The 24,702-nt window shown below is 49.7% G+C and overlaps 4 protein-coding genes across 4 annotated transcripts in view; 2 read left to right on the top strand and 2 right to left on the bottom strand.

Annotated features, from left to right (window-relative positions):
• Positions 1 to 15,570: 15,570 nt before the first annotated feature.
• Positions 15,571 to 18,343, top strand: LOC112341816. Its single transcript, XM_024662598.1, has 4 exons — positions 15,571 to 15,633; positions 15,677 to 17,971; positions 18,031 to 18,170; positions 18,233 to 18,343. Exons 1-3 carry the CDS (start codon positions 15,588 to 15,590, stop codon positions 18,054 to 18,056), a joined length of 2,367 nt encoding a protein of 788 aa, XP_024518366.1. The 5' UTR covers positions 15,571 to 15,587; the 3' UTR covers positions 18,057 to 18,170; positions 18,233 to 18,343.
• Positions 18,344 to 19,724: 1,381 nt separating this feature from the next.
• LOC112341817 (BTB/POZ domain-containing protein At1g30440-like) lies at positions 19,725 to 22,680 on the bottom strand. Its single transcript, XM_024662600.1, has 4 exons — positions 22,102 to 22,680; positions 21,975 to 22,044; positions 20,611 to 21,924; positions 19,725 to 20,549 (listed from the first exon to the last, which is right to left on the bottom strand). The coding sequence occupies exons 1-4, from the start codon at positions 22,161 to 22,163 to the stop codon at positions 19,815 to 19,817; spliced, it is 2,181 nt and encodes a 726-aa protein (XP_024518368.1). The 5' UTR covers positions 22,164 to 22,680; the 3' UTR covers positions 19,725 to 19,814.
• A 278-nt stretch (positions 22,681 to 22,958) lies between these two features.
• LOC9661201 (probable 6-phosphogluconolactonase 1) lies at positions 22,959 to 24,275 on the top strand. Its single transcript, XM_002988808.2, has 3 exons — positions 22,959 to 23,495; positions 23,551 to 23,686; positions 23,757 to 24,275. Exons 1-3 carry the CDS (start codon positions 23,095 to 23,097, stop codon positions 24,225 to 24,227), a joined length of 1,008 nt encoding a protein of 335 aa, XP_002988854.2. The 5' UTR covers positions 22,959 to 23,094; the 3' UTR covers positions 24,228 to 24,275.
• Positions 24,248 to 24,702, bottom strand: part of LOC9661415 (peroxiredoxin-2E-1, chloroplastic) — a 1,418-nt gene continuing 963 nt past the window's right edge. The window contains exon 3 of the mRNA XM_002988743.2: positions 24,248 to 24,702. Within this exon, the coding sequence (XP_002988789.2) occupies positions 24,430 to 24,702 (273 nt within the window). The 3' untranslated portion in view covers positions 24,248 to 24,429.

Below are 24,702 nucleotides of genomic sequence, written 5' to 3'. Positions count from 1 at the left end.
AAATTATCCTTGTGAGTAGGACATGAATACAAGAAGTTGTATTCTAGTGAGTTGGCACCTCTAAGACTGAGACCTCGCAGGTTGTTGGATTAGCAAAGTTCAAAATGCTAGATGACTCAAGTGGAGTCAGGGAATGGTCCTAAGGGATTGGTTGAAGCATTTGGACTGAGGTGTATAGTGCCCCATGAGGTATGGGGAGGATCATAAGATCCAAGTATGAGAATAGTAGGTATCTCATTAATGACAGAATGTGCCATACTAAAGTTGTGGGAAAGATGTTCCTAGAAGAAAGTAACTTTGGCCCAGAGTTGGGTGCAAACACTATGGTGCGGTGCTAACAAATAGTTAGCATAAGGAACAATTATATTAGTCTTGGCAAAGACCTAGACACTAATAAGTAGTGTCATAAGGGTAGGCTCGTGAGGCCGATGGTGTGGAGACACCAAATGTGCCAAGGTGTGAGACCTTGAGGTTATGATGGTGGGTTCATAAAAACCCCTTACCAAGGGAATCCTAACGGAAGCGAGAATGGCATAGCCTAAGCTGGAAGGCATGCGGTTGGAGTGTGGTGACCCAGATAATGATGGAGGTATGGAAGCACCAAGCAATGAGTTGTAGGACTTGACAACTATGGGGCAACTAAGCAAGAGGTGCAAAGATAATTGGTTAAACGGGTAGAAGGTAGCTACCCAAGACTTCTTAATGGCATAAGGAAGTTAGATATACCCTTACAGGGGATAAATTGCTTATCTTACGATATAGTGAGTCAATATCGTAAAAGAAAATGCTCATTGTCAAGAAGACCATCATTGGGACACCCAAACACTCTGGAACACCAGGAGGTGGTGGTTAGTGTCGCGAGGGCAATAGATAAGGCCCAAGGGACTAAGTCCCTAGCGAATGATGGATAGAAGGTGCTATCCAAATGTCCAAGGTTGCAGAGACAGGAGAAGATTGTCTACCTGAATTGGACAAAGCCAAAAATGGAATTTTGGCAAAGCTAGTGAAGGCCCATGAGCAGCAACGTTAATCCCGGTGTGTGGGATTATAAAGTGAGCATACCTGGATTGAGGAACCACTCCCTAGGCTATCAGGTAGGTTCATCCCTAAGAATACTTGCTAAGGCATGATAGAAAGTGCAAAGCTATCTGTCAAGACCGCCAACATGATCAAGACTGGAAAATGCAAAAAACAAAGAGAAAAGCTAATGGAAAAAAAGAAGAGGCCTTAGATTGGTGTTGATTCAGATTGTGGAGAAATGGAACAAGGCTAACCTATATATACTATAGGTTGATGAAGCTCCACCACTCTTGGATCGAGGACGGCCTAAATATAGTTGAGGTTGAGGAGGCGCCACATCAATATCAGGAATGTGGCTTGAGACTCAGGAATTGTCCAGGAAATCAGAGAGTCAGGAATAGGGAAGTGTCTTGAGAGTTAGGAATAGGGAAGTGTCTCGAGAGTCAGGAATAGGGAAGTGTCTCGAGAATCAGGAATGTGGTCTGCAGGTTAGGAATCCGGCCAGAGTCAGGAATGTGGCAAGAATTGGAGGATTCGGGGATTCCTGACAGCACCCCCTCCTCAAGAACAAGTGGAACAAAGATGTGAATGAGAACGACGAGCGATAAGTGACAGGATTAATAATGGCAGTGATAGGGAAAGGACCAAGGCGTTTGAAATCAAGTTTTGGACAGGGCTTGGTGGTGGAGATATTTCGCCTGAGGAGCCAGACTTTATCCCCGATATTGTAAGGGGGACAATCCTGACGATGGACATTGGCAAATGTTTTGTGAGATTCCTGAGCTCGATGGAGGTGGAAGGAGATGGAGTTGTGGATTTCCTGGAGGTTGGAGACAAATGCATTAGAGCGGGGATTTGAATGAGAGGATTCGGATGGAGAAGGAAGTGAGAGATTGAATCGGGGATTTCGGCCAGAGTTTGCAAAGAAGGGGGAAATTCGAAGAGAGGAGTGAACAGAGTTGTTATAGGAGAACTCAGCAAGGGGAAGGATATCGAACCAGTTATCCTGATGATAGTTGATGAAGCACCTCAAGAATTGTTCTAACGTCTGAATCGTTCGCTCGGACTGCCCATCAGTTTGAGGATGATACGCCGAAGAGAGGTTGGCCTTCACTCCAAGCAGCTGCAAAAATCGTTTCCAGAAATGAGAGATGAACTGAGGCCCCCAATCCGAAACCACATCCGTAGGAATCCCATGAAGTCAGAAAATTTCCCTGAATACCAGTTTTGCCATGTCCTCGCCCGAAAACTCCTTGGTACATGGCAAGAAGTGCACCATCTTTGTGAAGCGATCCACCACGACTAAAATGCTGTTGAAGCCTCCAGAACTCGGAAGATCACTCAAGAAATCCATGGAGATGGATTCCCAAGGACCTGAAGGGACCGGAAGGGAACGAAGCAAACCTGAAGGAAGGTGGCGAGGTATCTTATTCCGGGCGTAAGTGTTACAGGAGGTAACAAAAGCTTTGATGTAGTTGTCCATGTGAAGCCACCAAAAGTCCCATGCAACTAGCTCATAGGTTTTCGCAATGCCGAAGTGACCAGCAGTCGGGCTATCGTGGCACGCCATCAGGACCAACCTTCGAGCATCACCTTCAGGAACGTAAAGCTGCTCCACACGGTATAATAAGCCATCTAAGAACTCAAACTCGTCAAATCGCCGGCAGTCGGGAGTCACAGGGTGTCCAGCCTGAAGATGGGGGAAAATGTCGCTGGCGAGATCATCGGATTGAAGATCATTTCTAATTGCATCCATCAAGGAGGAGTCCTGCGGGGCCAAGGAAATTGCCATAACTTGAAGCCAATCAGGACTGAGGATAACTTGATTCTGTTGATCGAAGGCAGGATTACCAGGCCTGAGACTAAGATAGGAGCGCCTTGAAAGAGCATCATTAAGGCCTTGAAGCTTTCCAGGTCTGTACTTGATAACAAAGTCAAACCGACTCAGGAATTGTGCCCACCTTGCTTGATGACGGCTTAAAACTCGGGAAGTGGCAAAGTACTTGAGATTTTTGTGATCCGTCCAGACTGCTGTTTGATGGCCCGCCCCCTCCAAGAAACGGCACCACTCTCCAAAGGAATCCACGATGGCAAGGAGCTCCTTGTCGTGGATTTCGTAATTGATCTCCGCAGGCTGGAATTTCCGAGAATGGAAAGCGACCGGATGAAGTTCTTGATCCACTCCGAGTTGAGACAGCACAACACCAATGGCAAGTCGGAGGCATCAGCCTCGATGAAGAAAGGTTGTGAGGAATCAGCATGGATTAAAACGGGAGCAGAACTGAAGGCTACCTTGATTGTGTCAAAGGCATGCTAGGCAGAAGCAGACCAAGAGAAGGGAACATCCTTGCGAGTGAGATGCGTGAGAGGAAGGACAATGTCAGAGTAGTGATCAATAAATTTGCGGTAGAAGTTGGTGAAGCCAAGGAAAACCTGAACGTCCGACATTGATTGTGGAGGCTCCCACTCGAGAATAGTCTTGACCTTGGCAGGATCCATCATGATACCCTCAGGAGTGACAATGTATCCAAGGAACTCCACAGACTGCTGATCGAAGGAACATTTCTCAAGCTTCGCGTATAGGCCGTGTTCGCGCAGCTTCGCTAGCACCTTGTGTACATGTTCGTCGTGCTCCTCCTGAGTTTTTGAGTAGATGAGGATGTCATCGAGGTAGACGATCACCATCTGATCAAGAAACTCCCAAAAGACATCGTTCATCATGTGTTGGAAAACTGCTGGAGCATTTGTCAAGCCAAATGGCATGACAGTGTACTCAAAGTGGCCATAGCGGGTTCGGAACGCAGTCTTCCATTCATCACTAAGCCGGATTCGGATCAGGTTGTATGCGCCACAGAGGTCAATCTTGGTGAAGAAGCGGGCACTGCCGAGGCGTTCCAACAGGTCCGAGATCAGGGGCAGTGGATAACGGTTCCGAACAGTCACCTTGTTCAAACCTCAGTAATCAATGACTAGCCGCAAACTCCCATCCTTCTTCTTGACAAAGATGACAGGCGCTCTAGCCGGGGACTGCGAATGTTGAATGTACCCCGAGGCAAGGTTCTCATCCACATACTCTTTGAGGGCCTTAAGCTCGGACGGGGATAACCCGTAGATAGGCCCCCACGGAGGTGACGCTCCTTCCTGTAAATCAATGGGACAGTCATAAGGCCAATGAACAGGCAGTACACTAGCTTTTTTCTTGTCAAACACATCCCCAAAATCATGATACTTCTCAGGAAGACTGACAGGAAAAACATGCAAAGCAAAAAGGAAAATAGGTTCTTCATGAAGGAGTTCTTTCATAGTGATTGTGGAGATAGGAGGGGAGATAGAAGGAGGTGTACAACTAAATGGAATGATGAGACGAGGATACTGTCCAATGTAAGATGGAAGAGAGGAAAAAGAAAAGGGTGAAAACTTCGTAGAGTCAGGAACAAAACCCCGATTTAAGTTTAGGGAACTTTTCCTGATTTGGACTCGATGAACAGCAGGGGAAGCCGTGGGAGATGGTGATGTGGGAGAGATGAGCTGTAATTCCTTCCAACAAATCTGAGGCTGATGTAGTTGGAACCAAGGAAGACCGAGCACCATAGAGGAGGACTTGCTGTTGATGATGTTGAAGGCGATATTGGTGACAGTGGACCTGATGTGTACTCGAACGGGCAACGTTTCCCTAAGTCCAGAAGATGGAGACACAAAATGCCCGCCGATGCCTTCAACCCTCAGATCCCGTATGGTAGGAGAAAGAGGAACATGATGTCGGGCAGCAAAGTCCATGTCCATGAAGCAGGAAGTTGCACCCGAGTTACGTAGCGCCAAAGCCTTGAGTCCTGATTGTCCGGTGAAAGAAAGGAGACATGGGATGCGGAAGTTGCGGGAATTGGTGGTGGCTTTGATGAAAGGTGGTGAGGAGCTTGATAAAGAAGAAAAGTGATTTTTATTCGGGGAGTCCAAACAGACAGCTCCTACTCTGTTTGGACAGGGTTGTTTCCCGACTGCAACAGAGGTGGACTTTGAGGCAAAGTGAACTCGAGCAGTTGGGGAGGCTTCTTGGGACGCACAGCTGCTTTGTGATTAGGATCAGCACAATAGAGGCAAAGATTATGAGATATTCGACGTTGCTTCTCAGCAGGACTCAACTTCCCTCTAATGAGTCAAGGAGTACCAGAAATATCCATCAAGACCGGAGCAGTAGGTTCAGGAGTATGCCCCAAAGACTCAAGCTGAGATTCCTGAGTCTGGGATGGAAAAACAGCGGTGCGGCGACTTTCCTGGCGACGTTCAAAGAGACGATTGTCACATCGAATAGCTTTGTTGATCGCGTCCAATAGGTCCTTGGGATCCTCCATGGTGAGCAACAAATCCTTGACACCGTTGTTGAGGCCGAAACGAAATTGGTCAATCAGGGCCCGCTCATCCCACTGAGTGTCCAAGGCAAGGAGTTGGAACTCTGCAGCGTAGATCGAGGCAGGACGAGACCCCTGAGAGAGATGTCTCATCTTTGTGGTAGCAGCCCGAACCCGATCCGTCTCGCCAAAACATGCTTCGAGCTTTTCTTTGAACAACTGAAGATCCATCAGCTCCGAAACCACGACCCCTTTCATGCTCTTCTCCAGAAGAGCAAAAAACCATGACAAAGCTGCACCTTCGAGCAACGTCCCAATCGAGCCAATTTGAGACTCGGGAGTGGGATACCGCCGATGTTGAAGTGCAAAGATCAGCTCCATTTGGTTCAAAAATCCGCGAAGCTCCGAACGCTTGCCTAAAAATTTCGCCGGGAAACTCACCTTTGGTTCAGGAACTTTGCTGGATCCTTGAGCCGAAAGTGAAGCAAGCTCCTGCTGCATGCGAAGAAGGGTCGCCTTCAGCTCGGTATTCTCAGACTGGATTTTTGCAAGGACTTCGGCAAAGAAATCAGGATGGCTTGGAGACCATATCGGCAGAAAGAAAGAAAAGGGGGAAAAAAGGCAAAGGCAGTCAAACAATCAAAATGAGCTAAAGGAAAAAAAGAATGAAAAAGCACAATCTGAATCAAACTGTCAAGACCCCCAACATGATCAAGACTGGAAAATGCAAAAGACAAAGAGAAAAGCTAATGGAAACAAAGAAAAGGCCTTAGACTAGTGTTGATTCAGATTGTGGAGAAATGGAACAAGGCTAACCTATATATACTATAGGTTGATGAAACTCCACCACTCTTGGATCGAGGACGGCCTAAATATAGTTGAGGTTGAGGAGGCGCCACATCAATATCAGGAATGTGGCTTGAGACTCAGGAATTGTCCAGGAAATCAGAGAGTCAAGAATAGGGAAGTGTCTTGGGAGTCAGGAATAGGGAACTGTCTCGAGAGTCAGGAATAGGGAAGTGTCTCGAGAATCAGGAATGTGGTCTGCAGGTTAGGAATCCGGCGAGAGTCAGGAATGTGGCAAGAATTGGAGGATTCAGGGATTCCTGACACTATCCTCCTAGTCTGGAGGAGAATGACCGAAGGAAAGGTGTGAAGCCAAAAGCAAGTAGTAAGGGGATAGAACCGAACCATAGGAATCGAAGGGCATGACCAAGGTTGGTTATGCCAGCTGGGAGTGGAGAATCAAATGGGGGCTCGAGGATGTTGTTGCTAGCAACCTTGATGCTATGGAAAGTCTAAAATATGGAGTTGTCCATGTTAGACTATATGGCAACTAGAAAGCTTGCGAAAAAGGAGGCCTAGGCAAACTAAAGGATAGAGTCCCTTCAAGGTTCCCAAAGACGATTCTAGGTAGTTTAGTACCTAGAAAGGCCAAAGTGTAAATGGTTCATGGAACACGCGAAACTAGAGTGGCGCAACAGAAGCGTAGTCTTGAAGCTTGCCAGGAGGCAAGGCTATCAAGGTTAGGGAAGTAGTTCCCGAGTGTTCAAAGAGAGGGCTTTGAACGAAAGTCGATGGTCAAGGACTTTCACGCTTATGGAGGAACCATGTTACGGTGGTCGGAGGATTTGCCAAGCGAGATTGGCAAGTCAGGGGAACAAATACCCTAGTTGGAGGTGATAACTTCATAAAGGGGGGCCATGGGGCCAAGCGTGAAGGAGTCCATGCATGATCACAGACGTGTCAAGTGAAAGGACTTGGCAATGTGGAGGAACTAGGTTCCTAAGCTGTGATCTATAGCGCGCTTTAAGTATAAGTTGGTGCACTAGCGTGGGGAGTCACGCCAGGCATCTAGAGTGATGCTGTCTGTAGATGCATATACAGAGGTTGGGTTCGAGTCCCAACCCTCTAGTACTTGGGTTCAAGTCTCAAATCACTAAGGCGTGGTGATGGTTTGGAATATGAGGACACTCATATTTCGGTGGTCATGGACTCTCAGTGAGGAGACTGGTTTGGGCACACTGCCAAGCGAGGGATGCCTCGAAGTTGTGATGCACGGTTAGATTGCTTAGAGTGAAAGCTTGGCATATCTAACTTGAACACTTTGGTGCAAAGCCAAGGACGTGGTGAATGAGATAGGGACACCCAAGTCTCAGTTGCTATGGATCCTTGGCCGAAAGGGCTGGCTTGGGCGCACCGCCAAGTGTGGGGGATGCCCTCGGGGTTATAGTCAACAACTTAGAAGGGTCTGGAAGACTTAGTTCTTATTGATAGACCTATTAAGGGGTCAAGATGAGATTACAAGGTGATCTTATGGCTAAACAAGGACAAAGTCTTTGTTTGGTTTAAGGAATATGATTCCTAGTTCAAAGTGTTGATTTGAACTATTAATAAAAGTGTGGCTTGGTCAAGGTGACCAAGTGGGAAGAACACCTAAGGGAAATGAGCTATGTCAATGCTATGGCATCTTAAGTCCAAGGAAAGTAGTCTCTATAAGAGATCCAAGGGAGGGTCTCAAAAAGTTGGGCCATGATAGAGCCCACGATAGAAAATGTTAAAGAGACGTACTAGGGGTGAACACCTTCTGGACTTGGCAAAGCAAAGTGTTTGCTATGGAACCGAAAGGAAACCTCAAAAATGGTGGTAGCAATCTTATGTTGCTAGGTGCAACAATCAAGGATAGGAGCAAAAGACTAGTGGTTAAGAAAAGAGCCATGGGAATCATGGGAAAGAATCCAAATGGCAAAGTTAGGCCAAGAACGGGTGCTAATGGATTGTGGGAAAGGTAATGTTTCCCCAAGGATAGATTCCCAACTGCTCCGATTTGGTGAAAGTGGATGCTCCAAAGGGGGGAGCGGTAAGGTAGCCAAATAATAGGGCCATAGGCAGCCCTAGCACCAATTATGATAACTGGAACTTAGTGCCCAAAGGTGGCACAATATCGAAGAGAGGATGATGGTACCCTCAAGTAAAGAACTTCCTAGGATAGGGAAGTGGAGTTGCACCATGTGCAACATAAGGTGTCAGAGACACCTAGGAAATTGACTCGGAGAAGTCAAAATTAAAAGTTCCAAAGTGCAGAGGTTATATCAATGGAATCTGAGATTACTCAAGAATGAGTAGTGGAATTGAGTTATAGAGGGTGTCTCTAATAGGTTTACCGAGAACTGAACCAATAAAAAGGAGCAAACCACCCTAGGTGGTCGAGTGAGTCTCTATGTTGGAGAGACTATGCTCCTTAGAGGATAGACAAGGCATGGTGAGCCTTCGGGGTTAAACCATAGGCAAATATTAGCTGGGTGCCAAAGATGGAAATGGTAATACCTGCGGGTATTACTTTATAAAAGGGTTTACCGTTCAATGAGTACATCGAACTTCGTCTATGGGTGGTGGAGTTGTGAGACACAAAATCTCTAGGCCCCAAAGTGGAGCCGAAAGGGTGCCACGTGGTAGTGGCCGAAGCGAAAGCCAAACAAGCGTAACACTTTTGGACTAAAAGCTCTGACTTGAAAGGTCGAGAGCAGGAGTGGAACTCCCAACAAAGTGCTCGAGGAACAAGCACGAAGCGAGCAATAAGCGAGGCTCCAAAAAGGGACCCAGAAGGACCAACACATGACACGTGGAAGTGTCCGAGATGGAGTCCGAGATGGACCAGAGTTGGAGTTCGAGATGGAGTCCGAGATGGACCGAGACGGAGTCCGAGATGGAGTCCGAGATGGACCAAGACGGAGTCCGAGATGGAGTCCGAGGTGGAGTCCAAGATGGAGTCCGAGATGGAGTCCAAGGTGGAGTCCGAGGTGGAGTCCGAGATGGAGTCCGAAATGGAGTTCAAGGTGGAGTCCGAGATGGAGTCCGAGATGGAGTGCGAGGTGGAGTCCGAGATGGACTAAGACGGAGTCCGAGATGGAGTTCGAGATAGATCGAGATGGAGTCCGAGATGGAGTCCAAGATGGACCAAAATGGAGTCTGAGATGGAGTCCGAGAAGGATCTGAGATGGAGTCCGAGGTCGAGACCGAGACTAGGACCGAGACCGGGACCGAGACCGAGACCAAGACCGAGACCGGGACTGAGGCCAGGACCGAGACCGAGCCCGAGCCCAAGCCCGAGCCCAAGCCCGAGTCTGAGTCTGAGTCCGAGTCCGAGTCCGAGTCCGAGTCCGAGTCCGAGTTCGAGTCCGAGTTCGAGTCTGAGAGGGTGAAAGCCCAAAGCGTTCATCTCCCAGACCCTGGGGGGTTTGGTGAGCTCCAAAAGTATAGTAAGGGGGAGGACTGCAGTGGAGCCAGTTTGGGCAGGAAAGGCCAGTTTGGCCCAGGAAGGCTGTACCTAGTGTTGGGTGATGAGTTGCCCACTGAGAAGTCCAAGACTAAAGTGAACACGGACTGACAAGCGGGGTAGCTTGGTGAAGTGTTCAAGAGCTAGCTCTAGTTCCCCCGGGAGATTGATTGGCCAATGCTCTCAGTCTAAGTGTGGGTGGCACTACCTACTTGGATACCTAGCGTGGCTCAACGGAACCTTGCTCTAAGCCTATGGCTAGAGCACCTAAAGGCAGAAGGCAGGGAGAGTACCCATGAGGCTTGCATAGGGCCACGGTGTTTCGAAATGTTATCTCAAAGTCCCAGTCTATGGAAAGGAAGAGGAGTAGCCCTCTGGTGTGGTGACCAAGGACATAGTCACATAGTGAGGAAGTCCTAGAGGACAGTGGGACTTAGTGGTCGGGCCTGTAGGCCTTGATCTAGTGGCAGTGTTGGCAAACATGGCCAAGGACAAAAAGGGACTTGGTGGAGACCGGAATGGAGATAATGGGGAAGGCTATTCCCCATGTCTGCGGGCGTCCTAAGGATGCTAAGGAGTGGATCTGGGATGATCACTCATGAACAGATGGCCCAGTCTTGAGAGATGGGACTGTGATGGAGGTGGTGTCGGACCACTGGTGTGACCAAGGTGAATGGGCATGGCCTTAGCATAACGGGCTGATATGTCGATGGTACCTTGTGGTGTCGGTCATGGGATCGGACATGTGGAGCACTTGGACCAAGTGCAAGGGTTGAGTGGTGGGGATGCCATTCTCAGGGCTAGCAAGCCTAAGTCTGAAATAGGACTTATAGAGGTTGTGAGTGAGACTCCTCCAAGTGGTAGTCGCTTACACTTGTTTGGTTCTGCCTTAGTCCCTGCCAAAAGGTCTGCACCTTCTGCGTTGTCAGCATCTACAATCCTTTGTTTTTTCTTTCGCTTCTTGTCACGCTTTAACTTGCGTACAAGAGTCTCTAGTAGGGCATTGGTCTATGCCAATTTCCTTCTAGAACGTCCAATCGAGCCTTGGACGTCCGAACCTCACCACCAGACTTCTATTTGGAAATTTCCTCACTAGAGTTTTCCTCATGCAAAGATTCCTCATCCATAGCCTTTTGTTCGACTAGAAGCTCCAACTCCGGAGGAGGTTTTGTGTCCGCCTTGATTCGTTTATGCCTTGCCTTTGCCATCCCCCAGCAATCAGCCTTTATCCTTTGCTAGAATTGAGGAAAAGGCTTTGATACCAAATTATATGCTACAAATTTTTCCTTTCCAATTTGCAAGTTTACCTCATCTATCCGACTGACACTTCCTTGGACTTAGCTAAGTTCCCACACCAAGGTTCCCGCCTATGGTATTAGATCCTACTTGGTTTCAACTACTCACTGCATGAGTAACAAAGCGTTAACCATCCATCCACGGATTCCCAAATCTCTCCCAATCCCCCTCTCTAGGTTAAACTAGACTTAAGGTTCAACTACACTCCCTGCAAGCACAAATAGCCAAGCACACAAAGCCTCCAGATTCTTAACATCCCTTGGCACTGTAAGATTTGATCATGGGACCCTCTAAATCCCAAGCCTTTTGTGCAACACTTCCTCCGAGACGCAAGGGGGAAACACTATGGCTTAACAACCCGGTATGGGTACCCCTACTCCCCCACTTCCATCCCAAAGGGAAGGTTTAAGCCCCTAGGCAGGGCGAGGACTAATGAGCTGCATGGTACTCAAGTGGTGCACCACTCCACATGAGCTAGGAGCACTGCAGTTGGTTTCCCTTTTGGGAGTGGGAGCTGTTCTTGAGCACTTCCTGAGGTGGCCCTTCCAGCACCACCCAAGTCCATGCTCACTCCCACCCAAGGCCCTTCGGCCCTTCGGCCCTAGTCTCACCAATCTCAACCTCAAGTCAGTTTGGAAGCACTACTAGAGAATTCCTTCAAGACTGGTTCTTGGACTCACTATCCCCTACAACGCCGCCCCCCCCGCCCCCCCCCCCCCCCCCCCCTGCCTTTGGGAGACATACGCTTTGGGCTTTCACCCCTCGACTTGTATTAGTACTTGAACTCGGTCTCGGACTCAATCTCAAACTTGATCTCGGACCCAACCTCGGACTCGATTTCAAACTTGACCTCGGACCCAATCTCGGACCCGATCTCAAACTTGACCTCAAACTCGACCTCAGACTTGGTCTCAGACCCAATCTCAAATCTTGGACTCAATCTTGAATTTGGTCTTGGAGCCGGACTTGGACTCGATCCCGGACTCTATTTTGAACTCAGTCTCAGAGTCGATCTTGGACTCGATCTTAGATTTGGTCCAATTCGATAAACTCTTTATCATTTCAGTCGTGCTTTCGGAGATCCTTTAGCCTACGACACCTTGGGGAGCTGGTTCTTTACATTCTCTTGTTGATAATCAAACATTTGAAATATGTGATGCTCCAAGTGGGTGCAAGCTTGTGGACTTTAAATGGGTGTTTTAACAAACTCATGATCACATGATGGATCAGTATCATTACAAGGTTTATCTCATCACAAAAGCATTTACACAAGTGAAAGGTGTCAATTATGACAAGACATTCTCTCCAGTCATGAAGATGACTACATACAAACCATCCTTACCACTACAAATGCCAAGGATTGAAGAGTTCACCAAATGGATGTTAAAATTACTTTTCTCCACAGTGAGCTAGCTGTTCATATATATCCCTGTGGGTTTTCCTAGTCATGCAGATCATGACAAAGCTCCAGAAGCTTCAAAAAGCTTTGTATAGATTGAAACAATTATCCCATATTTGGTATCACAAATTTGATAAAGCACTACAACACAATTAACTCCAATGAGGGAGAAAGGGATGACATACTCATTGTTGCTTTTTATGTTGATATGATCAGGCAATCATACGATTGAAGGCCACACTAACCAACACTTTTCATATGAAAGATCTTGGTGATTGCAAACCTTTTTGGGCATCCAAATTTAGTGGTACTCCAAGAATGCCACCATGAAGATCCACTAAAGTTAGTATATAAAGCATCTTCTACACCATTTTGGCATGGGGTAATGCCACCCCGTGAGGATGCCCACAGTCACTAGCATTTTGACCCTAAGGAATGCAAGGGAGGAACTTAGCAAGTTCCTCATCAGCTGTTTGATGGCAATTTTGATGAGGCCAGACATTTGTTATGCAACTATTGCATTGAGCCAGTTCAATGCAAAACCATGCACCAACCATTGCAAGACCACAAAGCACAGTCTGCAATACCTCAAAGGGACAATGAATTATAATTTAGTTATTTGACGACTGACTTGGAGGCTATACAAATGCAAGTTGGGCGACAAACAAAGGTTGTTGATCCACAACAAGTTTTAGCTTGCAACTTTGCGGGGCTGCAAGCACCTACTGGAGGACCTTGGGCATCCATAGTGAGGCCCAATCATTGAAAGGTGTGACAATCAAAGCAAAATAGCAATGACATGGAACCTGTTCTTCCACGGTCACAAGACATTCTTATGCAGTTCCACTACATGTGAGAACATGTCAAAGCCGATACAATGTGCAAGGCCTGGACTCGGCTGATGCGCAACGATCCATGCTTCAAGCGGCTGGTGGGGACACTGCTGCCACAGACGCTCCTCCTGCTGTGAACAAGAAAACGGGGAGACTGCAAATGCGCTCCACAGGTGTTGACGATATGGCAGCGAGTAGCAACGCCAATGGGTGCACACTTGGTATATGAAATTACATGCTGGAAGTCGGAGGCCAAATTGGGGTGCTTGTGAGGCACGATTCCAGACTGTTGGTGCTGGATAGGGAGAGGTGAATGTGGAAGGATGTGTCATCCTAAGGAGCCTTTTTCGACCATAGGGAGTGTTGCACAGTGGGCAGTCTAACATTTGTGGTGCAAATCTACTGATCATCATGACTATTTCACTTCCACCCACCATAGCTAACATTATATCTCCACCATATCCTAGGTATGTATTTTAGTGAAACTCCACTTATGGTCATCAAATGCCATGTGGAAAGTGAATGGTAGGTACTTCATTGGTAATAAGTTGGGCTCAAGTGGTTGGGTGAGAAGGATCCTAGTCTTTGATTCTCAAAGCCTGGTATGGCATGGCATGAGATGGAAAATGAGGCTGATTATAGTGAACAAGCTCCAGAGTGTGGAGCTTGACTTCAAGAAGATGAACCAAGTTTGTGCCAGCAGGTATCACAATGCCTACTGGATTCATGAGACTGATGGATGCTTCTCAGGTACGCTGATGAATGCTTACATGCTTTTTGTTTTCAGGGTTGATTGTGCCAGAGATTGGAAAGGTAGCAGTGGAGCGGAGCAATGTTTTTGTTTTTGCTAGCTGACTGTTGGTTAATGCAGGGGGGTGTTTGAAGGAGGTGAAACTGAGCTAGGCTGGTTCACCAGGCCTTTGCAATTCTGAAGAGTACAAGAGAACTAGTACGTTCTCCATTTTTGTCGGTGACAAGCCTTTGTTTGAATGTCTACAGAGAAGAGCTAATAATCTGAAAATTAGCATTCAAGAGAGAGCACTATGTCAAAAGTTAGAGCGTGAGGTTCATTTGATTGTATCATAAAATATTATCATTACCAAAACATTTATGTCTTTAGAATTTGATTAGCCATTAAGTATAGATGTTGCTATGTTTTTTAAATTTGTTTTTCATCAATTGTATTTTCAGGTTTACCTTCTTTGTTTCTGATGCTTGAAGTGGAACTTTTATCATATAAAAGATAAGAAAATCAAGGCCATACAACATGATACATTGTGACACATAGTGTCATTTCTATTCCATTTTGTTTTTCCTGCTGAGTTTGATTGAGGTTAGAGGCTAGAGCTATATATATATAAAAATTAAAACTATTTAAATTCCACTACTTTTGTATTTTCATGTAAAGATTTTAAGATTCACTGTCTTTCTAATGCTTCAAGTTTTTAATACTACAGATATAACCATGACAAACACAAAGAGTATCTTGATCTGCTGAATGAGATGATCTCAGCATGCTAGTGATCTTGATCACTAAATTAGAGCTATTGGAACTTGGTTCTTGAGCAAGAGTAATTGATTTTGCCTGCATAATATATATAGTTAATTTTGTCAATTATATTATAGTTATTTACTCCCGGCCATTTTACCTTATTGTTTTGATCGATCTTCTAATTCTATAGTTTAAACAATCTAGGAAGGAAAACTTACGTGCTTGTTGATGAAAACCGGGCTCTTAATCTCGGGATCTATTCCAACGACACGATCAGCTTCCAGAGCTACAGCGATATACTCCAGGTACAAGTTTTTGGAGAGGATGGTGACAGAGATTTGAAACATATGATTGCCTAGATTGGAGTGTTCCCAATAAACAATATCTAACGATGGATGAAAGGAGTTTAGAGATGGCCAATATGATCAAAGTTTTCTGGCTAGGAACTATATTCATTGATAGTTCCATCGCATGAGCACAGCTTCTTGTACATTGTTCTATTTCAGTCTTTGATACTCAGTTACAACCTTGTTTACTCCCTATAGTGAACAGTGAAAAAGGAACAAGGATGCCGTGAGCAAGATTTACTTTCAAAAGCGATTATATTAATCACAAATCAAGAGCTGAAGCTTCGCTGTTAAAATCATCGTCATTTGTAGTGTTCTTTGAATAGATGACATTTTCAAGAGAATCCCACTTTTTTTTTTTTTCCTATTCCAAGTCTTTTTCTCTCTTGTCCATTTGAGGCTTGACTTTCTTGCAGAGCCACATAATCCATCTAATCATATCAAAGGCCTGATAGTGAAACCAACTAAAAATCCGATTAGTTTGCAATGAATTTTTATATTTCCTGTTTTATATTTTTTTCGTTAAAACTTTGTAGTTTAAAAAGTTCTAGGGTTTATGCCTTAAACCCTAGAGAAACATGGCACGGGTGTGGCGCGCAGCGATTTCTCGGCCTCGATCGCCTGGTAGGCAGCTCCATCGATCCAGCATTTCTCATTCTTGGTATAGGTCTGGGCGGCACAAGCTACTGCACGCTCTCCCAAGCCATGGTCGAAGCAGTGCAAGAACAAGGGCAGGACGATGCTGGCGATGAAGACTACAGGAGGGATGTGGAGCAGACTGCGCTGGATTTCGTGCTCGCCGAGGGCTGCTTTGGCCTCATTCCATTGCCATCGCAGGGCCAGGGGAGGCGGCTGGACAGGATCTTGGAGCTGTGCCGGGGCCCGAATGGGAGGTACGAGAATCTCATAGACATTGTCTCGGATAAGAACACATTGCTTGCTGCTTACCAGAGGCTCAAGGCCAGGCCGGGTCTCAAGATTCCACAGCTTGGATCGGGCGAGCTGCCTCTAAACTGGCTGAGATTGACGCGCGAGAGTCTCCTCGCCGGGGCCTATGAGTTTCAACACTACCACGCCAGGAACGTGTTTAGAAAGTTTGGAACTCGTGCTACTCAGCACACTCTTGCCGACCGCTACACCTTTCTCCTCGTAAACCTCTGGGCTATGCGGACCAAGCGAGCGGAGATCTTCTCGGGCAACTGCGAGTTCTACTGGAAGAAAGGCAGGCGGGATCCCTTGAGGAGCTTCAACTTGGATTTCTTCCTGGACTACGGCCTTCACAGCAAGTATAAGCATCCACTCTCCAGTCCATTTCCGCCGGTGGGGGACTTGATCGTCCAAGAGGCCATGCAGATGGCTCTGGAGAAGATCTACGAGCCTTTGCTCTCCCCAAAAGCTCACGGGTATCGTCCCAACAGAGGGTGCCACACTTTGTTGGAGGACGTAAGGAGTAACCGGTGGCTGGGAGTTTGCTGGCTGCTCGAGTTTAACTTCGACAACATCTACGCCAAGATAGACACGGATTTGCTAGCCTCGATGCTTGAGCAAGAGATCGAAGACAAAGGTTTCGTGGAGCTAATACTCAAGCTGTTCGACGTGAAGGCCACCGTTGCCGAGGACGTCAAGTACTCGCCGAAGACCCTGGCCAAGAACCCGCAGTTGGCGAAGAATAAGTACGAGCACGAAGAGCTTGGAGTCCGGAGATCCGTTTTAGCACCGCTACTCTGTCACGTCTACCTGCGATCGCTGGACGACGAGATCTCTCGGATGATTCTGGAGCAGGAGAGGGTGCCAGCAGACCGTGGACGACGGACGATTTTCAACGTCCGCTCCAATCCAGTCCCAGCCAGCAAGGAGCTTCCCATCAACTTGCAGTACGTGCGGTACCTGGACGAGTTTGTGGTGGGAGTCGGGGCGTCAAGGGCCATTGCCGAGAGAATACAGGCTCTGATACTAAAGTTCATGAAAACGGAGCTTCATCTGGAGCCAGACTACGCTTCGTACGTGGACATAAGCTTCGGGTCGACGCTTTTCCTTGGGATGAGAATCACGGCTGCTGAGTCGACGTATGATCCCCGGACAGAAGCAAAAAGGTTGGAGAAACGCCGGAGGAGCAAGTTCCGGAACGTCAAGCTGAGGGAACTTCGTGAGCGGGTGTGGTCGGACAGGATGAAGAGATTGACGCTGCATGCGTGGATGCTGGGACTCCGAAAAGTAAGTCGGGAGCTCCCGGACCTGGAACAGTGCAAGAGCATGGTCCGTCTAAAATCCGAGAATATGGTCAGGGACTTCGCCATTGCCAAGTTGAGGAGTGGAATGACAAGGCTGGCCGTGGAAGAGCTACTCAACACCGAGAACGCTGTGTTCTACAACATGTCTGCCCTTGGGATCCCGGAGGAGATAACCAAGGCTCATCAGCACTTGACGGACTTGCTTGAGAAGCACTACAGGAGCATCTTGAAGGAGAACCGAGATCCAAAGCCGGTCCTGCCGAAGAACAAGTCCAAGAGATTGGAGATGGTGCAGACGTATGGAGCTCTTCCAATTCGGCTCATTGCGCCGCTGGACACCATCATGGCCGAGCTGCGCTACATCGGAATGATCAAGCCCGACTCCATCCGCCCCGACGCTGTTTGCTCGTTTCTCAACGCTCCGGACGAGTCCATCGTCTCTTACTTCGCGGCGATCGCCTACGCGCTGCTCGTCTACTACCGCTGCTCCGACAATTACATCAAAGTGAAGCGTATCGTGGACTACCAAGTGCGATGGTCGGCGCTCATCACCTTGGCTGCCAAGCACGACTTCACCACCAGGAAATCCATTCTCGAGTTCAAGCGAGGGCCACAGATGGTGAAAGGCCAAGACGTTGTGGCGTCGCTGCCAAGCACCCCTGCCATCTCTCGGTTTGGAACGATGTTCTACGACAACATCCAGGAAACAATGCTTCAGCACATCATGTCAGGTACGTTATCTTGACTTTTGTTTCGTGTTTTGGTGATGAAACGCAGATCATTTTTGCAGGATCCCGGCGGCCTCGATCGCAGTGACCATTAAATAGCAAGCGAGGAGGCGTTCATCTGTTTTTTCAACTCTTTCACCCCGCTTTTTTGTGAACAACGCGGGAGGTTGATCATACTTTCTTGCTGAAACTACAAGGCAAGGTAGGACTTTGCTAAAGGTGATTGAAGTTACTAAAGATGCTCGACCTTGTTGTTCTGGTCAGGCTGGAAGCTCCAAGGCCAGAGTGGAAAATGCGAGGAATTTTAGTAGGCATGCCCAGAATCCCGTGTTTGACGTTCTCCCATTTTAAACAAGAACATACGTCCTTTGCTTCTTCTAGCAACTTCGAAAGCTCTCGATTATCAACCACGTTATTGTTTTACTCGGGGATATTGAAAATTATTCCCGGAGTGACAAACACGAACCTCTGCTGGCCATAGACAACCATACTATTAATCCGGGAGAGGTTATTTACCCTTTGCTATCGTTTTAAACAAGCTTAACTAAGATCGTGTGCCGGAAATGGACGCTCAGGATCGGTCCACCCCGCTAGAGTCCATCGCGGCTTTGGCTATGGAAGACGTCACTCTAGCGTTCTGGCAAGAAGCTCCATAACAAAGGGCTGCGTCCAATGCACTCTGATTCCTTCCCCTTGGATTTCTTTCCAAAATCTTCTTCTGCCACAATGCTATCATCTCTCCGTCGCGAATGAGGGCTTTTCCTCCATCTCCATCCTCGTGAGAGACACGAATCCCTCCAATCCAATCCCCAATTCGATCTCTCCCAGGATGAAGATGAACCGGCTCATCGAGAAACTGGATGCGATTCGCGGCGGAGGCGGGCGGCGCTCGGGCAGCGACGAGGACTCGTCCATGGATCTCTTCAGATCTTCTTCCAAGCTCTGGCGCTTCTCCACCTCGTACAGGGAGAGCCTCTCGCCCATCCTCCCCGGCGGCGAGGCGGCGGCGTCCAATTCCTCGCTGGCGGTGCTGCAGCGCAGGGGGGATCACCGCCTCCTCTCGTGCGTCAAATTCGCCAGGAAGGCCAAGAGCAATCTGGTGACGCTCCTGGTGGGCAAGGAGGACGAGGAGCGGCAGGCGTTCCAGGTAGAGCCCCAGATCCTGGACCACGCCATCGTGCAATGCCTGCTCGAGAGATCCAACTTCGTGGCCGCGGGGCTTAGGGCGGGCGAATCGCCGCTGTACGAGGAGGACATCCTGCTCGATTGCGACGCCATTCTCTTCGAGCACATCCTGTGGCTGCTCAGCCGGGACGATCCATCGCTGCGCAACTTCAATCTCGAGGAGCTCTTGGAGTTTTACACAATGTGATCGATGGATTATAGCCCCTTTCTTCCTTCCCCTTTCTTGGTTCTTTCTTCTCTGGCGATTGATCGACCCGCAATGGATGAGATACATGGGATCGATCGATCGAGCAGGGAGAGTTAAATGGTGACCGAGCAAACGATTATATGGAAATTCGATTGAAACACGAAGACGAATCGATTGATCACACAGCGCAATGTAGGTAGGCCGACCTTCCTTTCTTCCGTTGGGATTCTTCCTCGCCCTTTTTAAGAGGTTTTTTGTTCTTTCCTGTTGTCTTCCATTAGATAGGTTGGTGGAGATAGAGAGAGCTCATTCTCCTCCATGCTTCTTTATATGCGTACGGCCGTGAAACTAGGCCACATGACCATTTAGCGCCAGGCTAACGAGTCTAAATTTAAAATATTTCGCGGCAATTTTAATAGCCCTAAAACAGAGCACACGAGAAGAACACGAGAACACGAGAGGAGAAAGTAAGCATCAAACCAGTGAATGGGTTCGCCGATGCCGCCGCCTCACTTGAGGAGCCGCCACCCCCGCCGCCCTCGCCGCCGCCGCCGCCGCCTTGAGCGATCCTTCATCAAGATCATCCTCTGGCGGCGGCGCTGGCTGTGGCGGCTTCATCACGTCCTGCGGCTTTAGCGCGTGCGGCTTCGATCGGCAGCCCAGCTTCTTGGCCAGCGAGAAGCTCGACATCATCGACGCCGCGAGCACGGCGTGACTGCTCTTCACTCCACCCCCGCCGCCGCCGCCGCCGCCGCCACCGCCGCCGCTCTTCCCGTTTCCAATCTTCTCAATCTCCTGCCTCATCTGCGTGCACTCCTTCTCCAGCTCGATCACGCGGCTCCTCATCCGATCCATGTCCACCTTCATCACTTGGTTCTCGCGTAGTACATTCGCCCAGCCTTCTCCACCACCTCCTCCTCCTGCTGCTGCTCGATTCGATGCAGCGGCGGCGGCGGCGGCGGCGCCACTGGCAGCGTCGCGTGGGTTCTGGTAAGCTGGCCGCGACGCCTCCACGTTCTCGGACACGAGGAAGCAGCCGGCGATGGCGGTCCGGAGCTGCAGCTGCTCGAAGAACAGCACCTGGACGACGACGCGGAGGGGCAGGCGCTCGTTCTGAGCGGCGTGAGTGCACGCCTCGAGCGAAAGTTTCTGGCAATCCATGGTGCGACACAGCTTCTCGCGCTCTAGCTCCGTCAACCAGTGATGAGCCTGGAACCAAGAACCAAAGTTATAGAAGAAACTCACGAAGGAGGTGGCACGAAGAACTTACCTTGAGATAGATATCAATCGCACGGTACAGACCATCGTCCACCAGCCTCGCGTACTCGGGCAGCGATTCCGCCAGAGCCTGAAACTTCCCCATCTTGAGATTCACGTCCGGTGCCACCTCCGCGAGGTACGCGTCCATGAGCTTGGCGACTTGCATCATTGGCGTCACCGCTCCATTGTTTGGCGAGCCGTCGTGATCATACGACAGGCTCACCAGGTTCCCCAGCGTGTTCACGGACGATCCACCACCATCGCTGCTCAGGAAATGCTCCACGATCCGCTGGACGACGTCGATGTCGTAGAGGGTCTCCACTGTGTACGAGTAGTTCGGCATGAGGAGGTCGTCCAGCCCGGCCTGTTCCAGCTGCATACCAATCCTCGCTTCCAGGCTCGCCTTGCAATCGCTGCTTGCACCCAGGAGCATCGACAGCTTGAGCAGGCCGAAGAGAAATCGGACGGGGACGACTCCTTTCTGAGCCGGAAGAAGCCGCTGGATGGTCTCGAGTAGAATTCGTTGATCCACCTCAGAGAGCGTGGTGACGGGAGCCGAGTAGAGTCCACTCCTTCTACTTCCACCGCCGCCGCCACCGCCTCCGCCACCTTCGCCTCTGCGCCGGTTTAATCCAGGGAGGTAGCGTTTTCCGTAACTCATCACTGCTCCAGCGACGATCTCGGGCTTCAATCCGCGAACTTCCATCGCCGCCACCAGCCGCTCAAACATGCTCAAGCTCAACGACGCGACGTCCTCGTACCACCAGTCGCTGCGAGAGTTCCTCGGCCGAGCCCCGGTGCTAATCCCGTTCCAGAGGACGCTGCCGCCGGGGCTTTGCATGGTGAGGTGGTGATCCATGAGCGGCCACCCGAACAAGCTCGGATCCGTGCACGCCTTACTGGAGATGGAATCCACACACCGCTTGACAATCTGGAGCTTCTCCGCCTGCTCGAGCACCTTCTCGCACGACTGAAGCGCCCGCACCGAGTCCTTCCAGCTGCGGAGCACCACTTGGTTGAGAAAGCCTTCGGCCTTGACGATGAGATTGCCTTCGCCAAGCTGCTCGGTCATCTCCAGGTGCTCGGCGGCGCAACGGAGCGGGACAATGTTGCTGGCGGTGAGCTCGAGCTTGACGCCGTAGCAGAACTTTGCGGCTAGCTCGAAGGACTCGGTGCCGCCAGGGATGCCAGCGAGCTGAACGACGCAGCCACGCTGCTCTTCATCGTCCTCGTCTTCGTCATCTTCGTTTCTAAGTTGATCGCGGCTCTCTAAGGACTCGGTGATGAGTTTCTCGAGAAGCCCGCTCTTGGACATGAGAGGAAACTACAAGAGACATGGATCAGAACAATTGGATAAGAAATCCAGAATAGAACCTTGTGAAGGTGGAATGTCATTTCGTCGACTTGGACAACCACATCGCTGGGAAGACCGGTCGTACAAAACCTGCGCAAGGAAAAGGAGGAGACAATGGGGCGAGAGATCTAGCAATTCCAAGCTTACCATGCTTGGCCTCTGCGAAGAAATCCCTCGCTCTTGGAGCCCAGCTTCATACTCGCCGCCATTCGAATGCTGTGCGAGAAAAACTGCCGGGAGAGGAGAAAAACCCTCCGGAGTGAGTGATCTGGCAGAGCCTGGAATCTCGAGCAAAAAATAGGCTCTCCAGTAGATTTCCTCGCGCTTCCCTGTGGGTGTGGAGAGAGAGAGAGAGAGAGAGAGAGAAAGAGAGACTTCAAAGTCTCTCTATCTGTCTCTCTCTCCCTTTTGTTCCTTCTGCCTGCCTTTGAATTGGCGATGGAAGACGCGCCAATCACATCAAGCGCACAATGCCGATGCGTGTCATCACCGGCGACGACTCAAACCCGACCAAGAACAGTCGAGCGCTAGCGCACACCCCCTCCCTCCTCATAATCCTCTCAAATCCCGACCTCGCCGACAAACCTCCTGGATTGAATGGCGCGACGGCGTTGCGCAGCGCTCGCTACGCCGCTCCCTTCCAGCTGCGATCTCTCTCGATCGCGGCAAGAACCCCGTCGGAAAGCGATCAATCCCCTCCCCTGTTCTTCGTGCCTGTCCCAAAGGCAAAACCCTTGCCCTGGATGATCCGGTGGTTGGAATCGAACCGATCACCGGGCCCTCCGTACAGCTACAAGCACCGTACGGCCGAGGGGATTAAAGGGTGAAAGCGCCATTTCCTTTTGCGGGTTGGTGCTGGCATTTTGTTGTTGGATAGACTGACGCCACAGGATGTAGCTCTCGCGCGATCTCGTCCGTCCAATCTCTGGCGCTCGCTATACTGGCTTACTGGCTACCTTTACACTTACAGCAGCCAGCAAGGCCAGAAGTGATTGATTTGTCTCTTTCAATTCAATTGCCTTTAGTTTTCATTTCACACTTTAGGGCTCCTTTAAAAGAAGATCGCATATTCTACAGGCTCACTGTATATTCGTTTACCTTCGTCGTCAATGGTCCTAGGCTGAAGAAGCGCTGACCACCATGCCACTGCCACACGCTCTTTCTTCTCCCCGGCAGTCCCAATCGATCCTCGCCTACTTCGATTCTCCCCATTGCCATCGCGATCGTGGCTTGTCGCCGCGATTTCGTGTCGAAATCCCTGCTCGCGCAACGTTTCTCGCGGAAAAGCGATCCAGCTTGCCGGCCAGGAGAGCTCCTAGGGTTCTTGGATCTTTTGGGGGCGCGTCTTCTTTCTCGTCCTCTTCGTCCGGTGTAATGGCGCCCAAGCTCGATCCCTCGCTGCATTTGAAGGCATTCGACGACGGCGGCAAGCTCGCCGAGGGGCTGGCGGATCACATCAGCAAGCTCTCGGCTGCATCGATCGAGAGGAAGGGCGCATTCACTGTTGTGCTGTCGGGAGGATCGCTCGTCTCGGCCCTCACGTAAGTGATGATCTCCTTTTGTTCGGCGAAATTCACGAGGGATCGATCGATTCAGGAAGCTTGCGCAAGCGCCGGTCGTGGACCAGATCGATTGGAGCCGATGGCATGTCTTCTGGGTGGACGAGCGCGTGGTCCGCAAGGATGATCCGGACAGCAGCTACAAGCTCGCGCACGATCTCTTCCTCTCCAAGGTAGAGAATTCCTCCAGAATCTTTGCAGCTAGCTTCCAACACTTGGTTTTTTCTTCTTGGATCATCCAAGGTGACGATTCCAGTGTCTCAAGTCTACTCCATCAATGACGCTCTCGACGCCGAGGCCGCCGCCGACGACTACCAGGCCTTGATCGCGCATTCCATCCAGACGGGGATCCTCGACACATCGCAGCAGGGACTTCCCCGATTCGATCTCATCCTCCTGGGGATGGGACCCGACGGCCACATCGCGTCGCTCTTCCCAAACCATCCGCTGATCCAGGAGAGGCAGCGATGGGTGTGCTCCATCGCCGATTCGCCAAAGCCGCCACCCCAGCGCATCACCATGACGCTGCCGGTGATCAACGCGGCCGCCAACGTCGTGTTCGTCGCGTCGGGGGCCTCCAAGGCGGAGATGGTGGCGCGAGTTTTCGGGGAGGAGCTCCCGGCTGGGGAGTTGCCGGCGCAGATGATCTTGCCTCATGATGGAAACCTGGTATGGTACGTGGATCGAGCGGCTGCTGGACAACATGGATGCTGATTGTTTCGTGATCTCGCAAGGAAATAAAAGCCATTCTTTGATTCGAAAGAAACTTCCGATGATCACGCAAGAACTTCATCGTCCTGCTAAAAGTCTTTATTTTGCGAAAGAAAGCTTCCAACTCTAGGCTCGCTCGATCATCTATCAAAGCCAAAAACGAAGTAAAACGGAGTTCTATCACCTCGTATGTAGCTCTTGGAGCTTAGAGTGCCTTGAGGATCTCGTCGGCGCTGCTCACCGTGTAGGCACCACCCTCCTCGAGATTCAACACCTTGACGATCCCATCCTCGGCCAGTAGCGAGTAGCGCCGGGACCTCACTCCCAATCCCTCCACCTTGTCCGAAAGATCCACGGTCACTCCCAGATCGCGGGTAAACTTGCCATTGCCGTCGGACAGCATGAGGATCTTGCCATTGACGCCCAGCGCCTCGCCCCACGACTTCATGACGAAGGCATCGTTCACGGAGACGCAGGC

This window comes from Selaginella moellendorffii, unplaced genomic scaffold (genome assembly GCF_000143415.4).
Source record: "Selaginella moellendorffii unplaced genomic scaffold, v1.0 SELMOscaffold_91, whole genome shotgun sequence".
Taxonomy (NCBI): Eukaryota; Viridiplantae; Streptophyta; class Lycopodiopsida; order Selaginellales; family Selaginellaceae; genus Selaginella; species Selaginella moellendorffii.
Note: the sequence above shows the minus strand (reverse complement) of the source record. Positions and strands in the feature narration are given on the sequence as shown.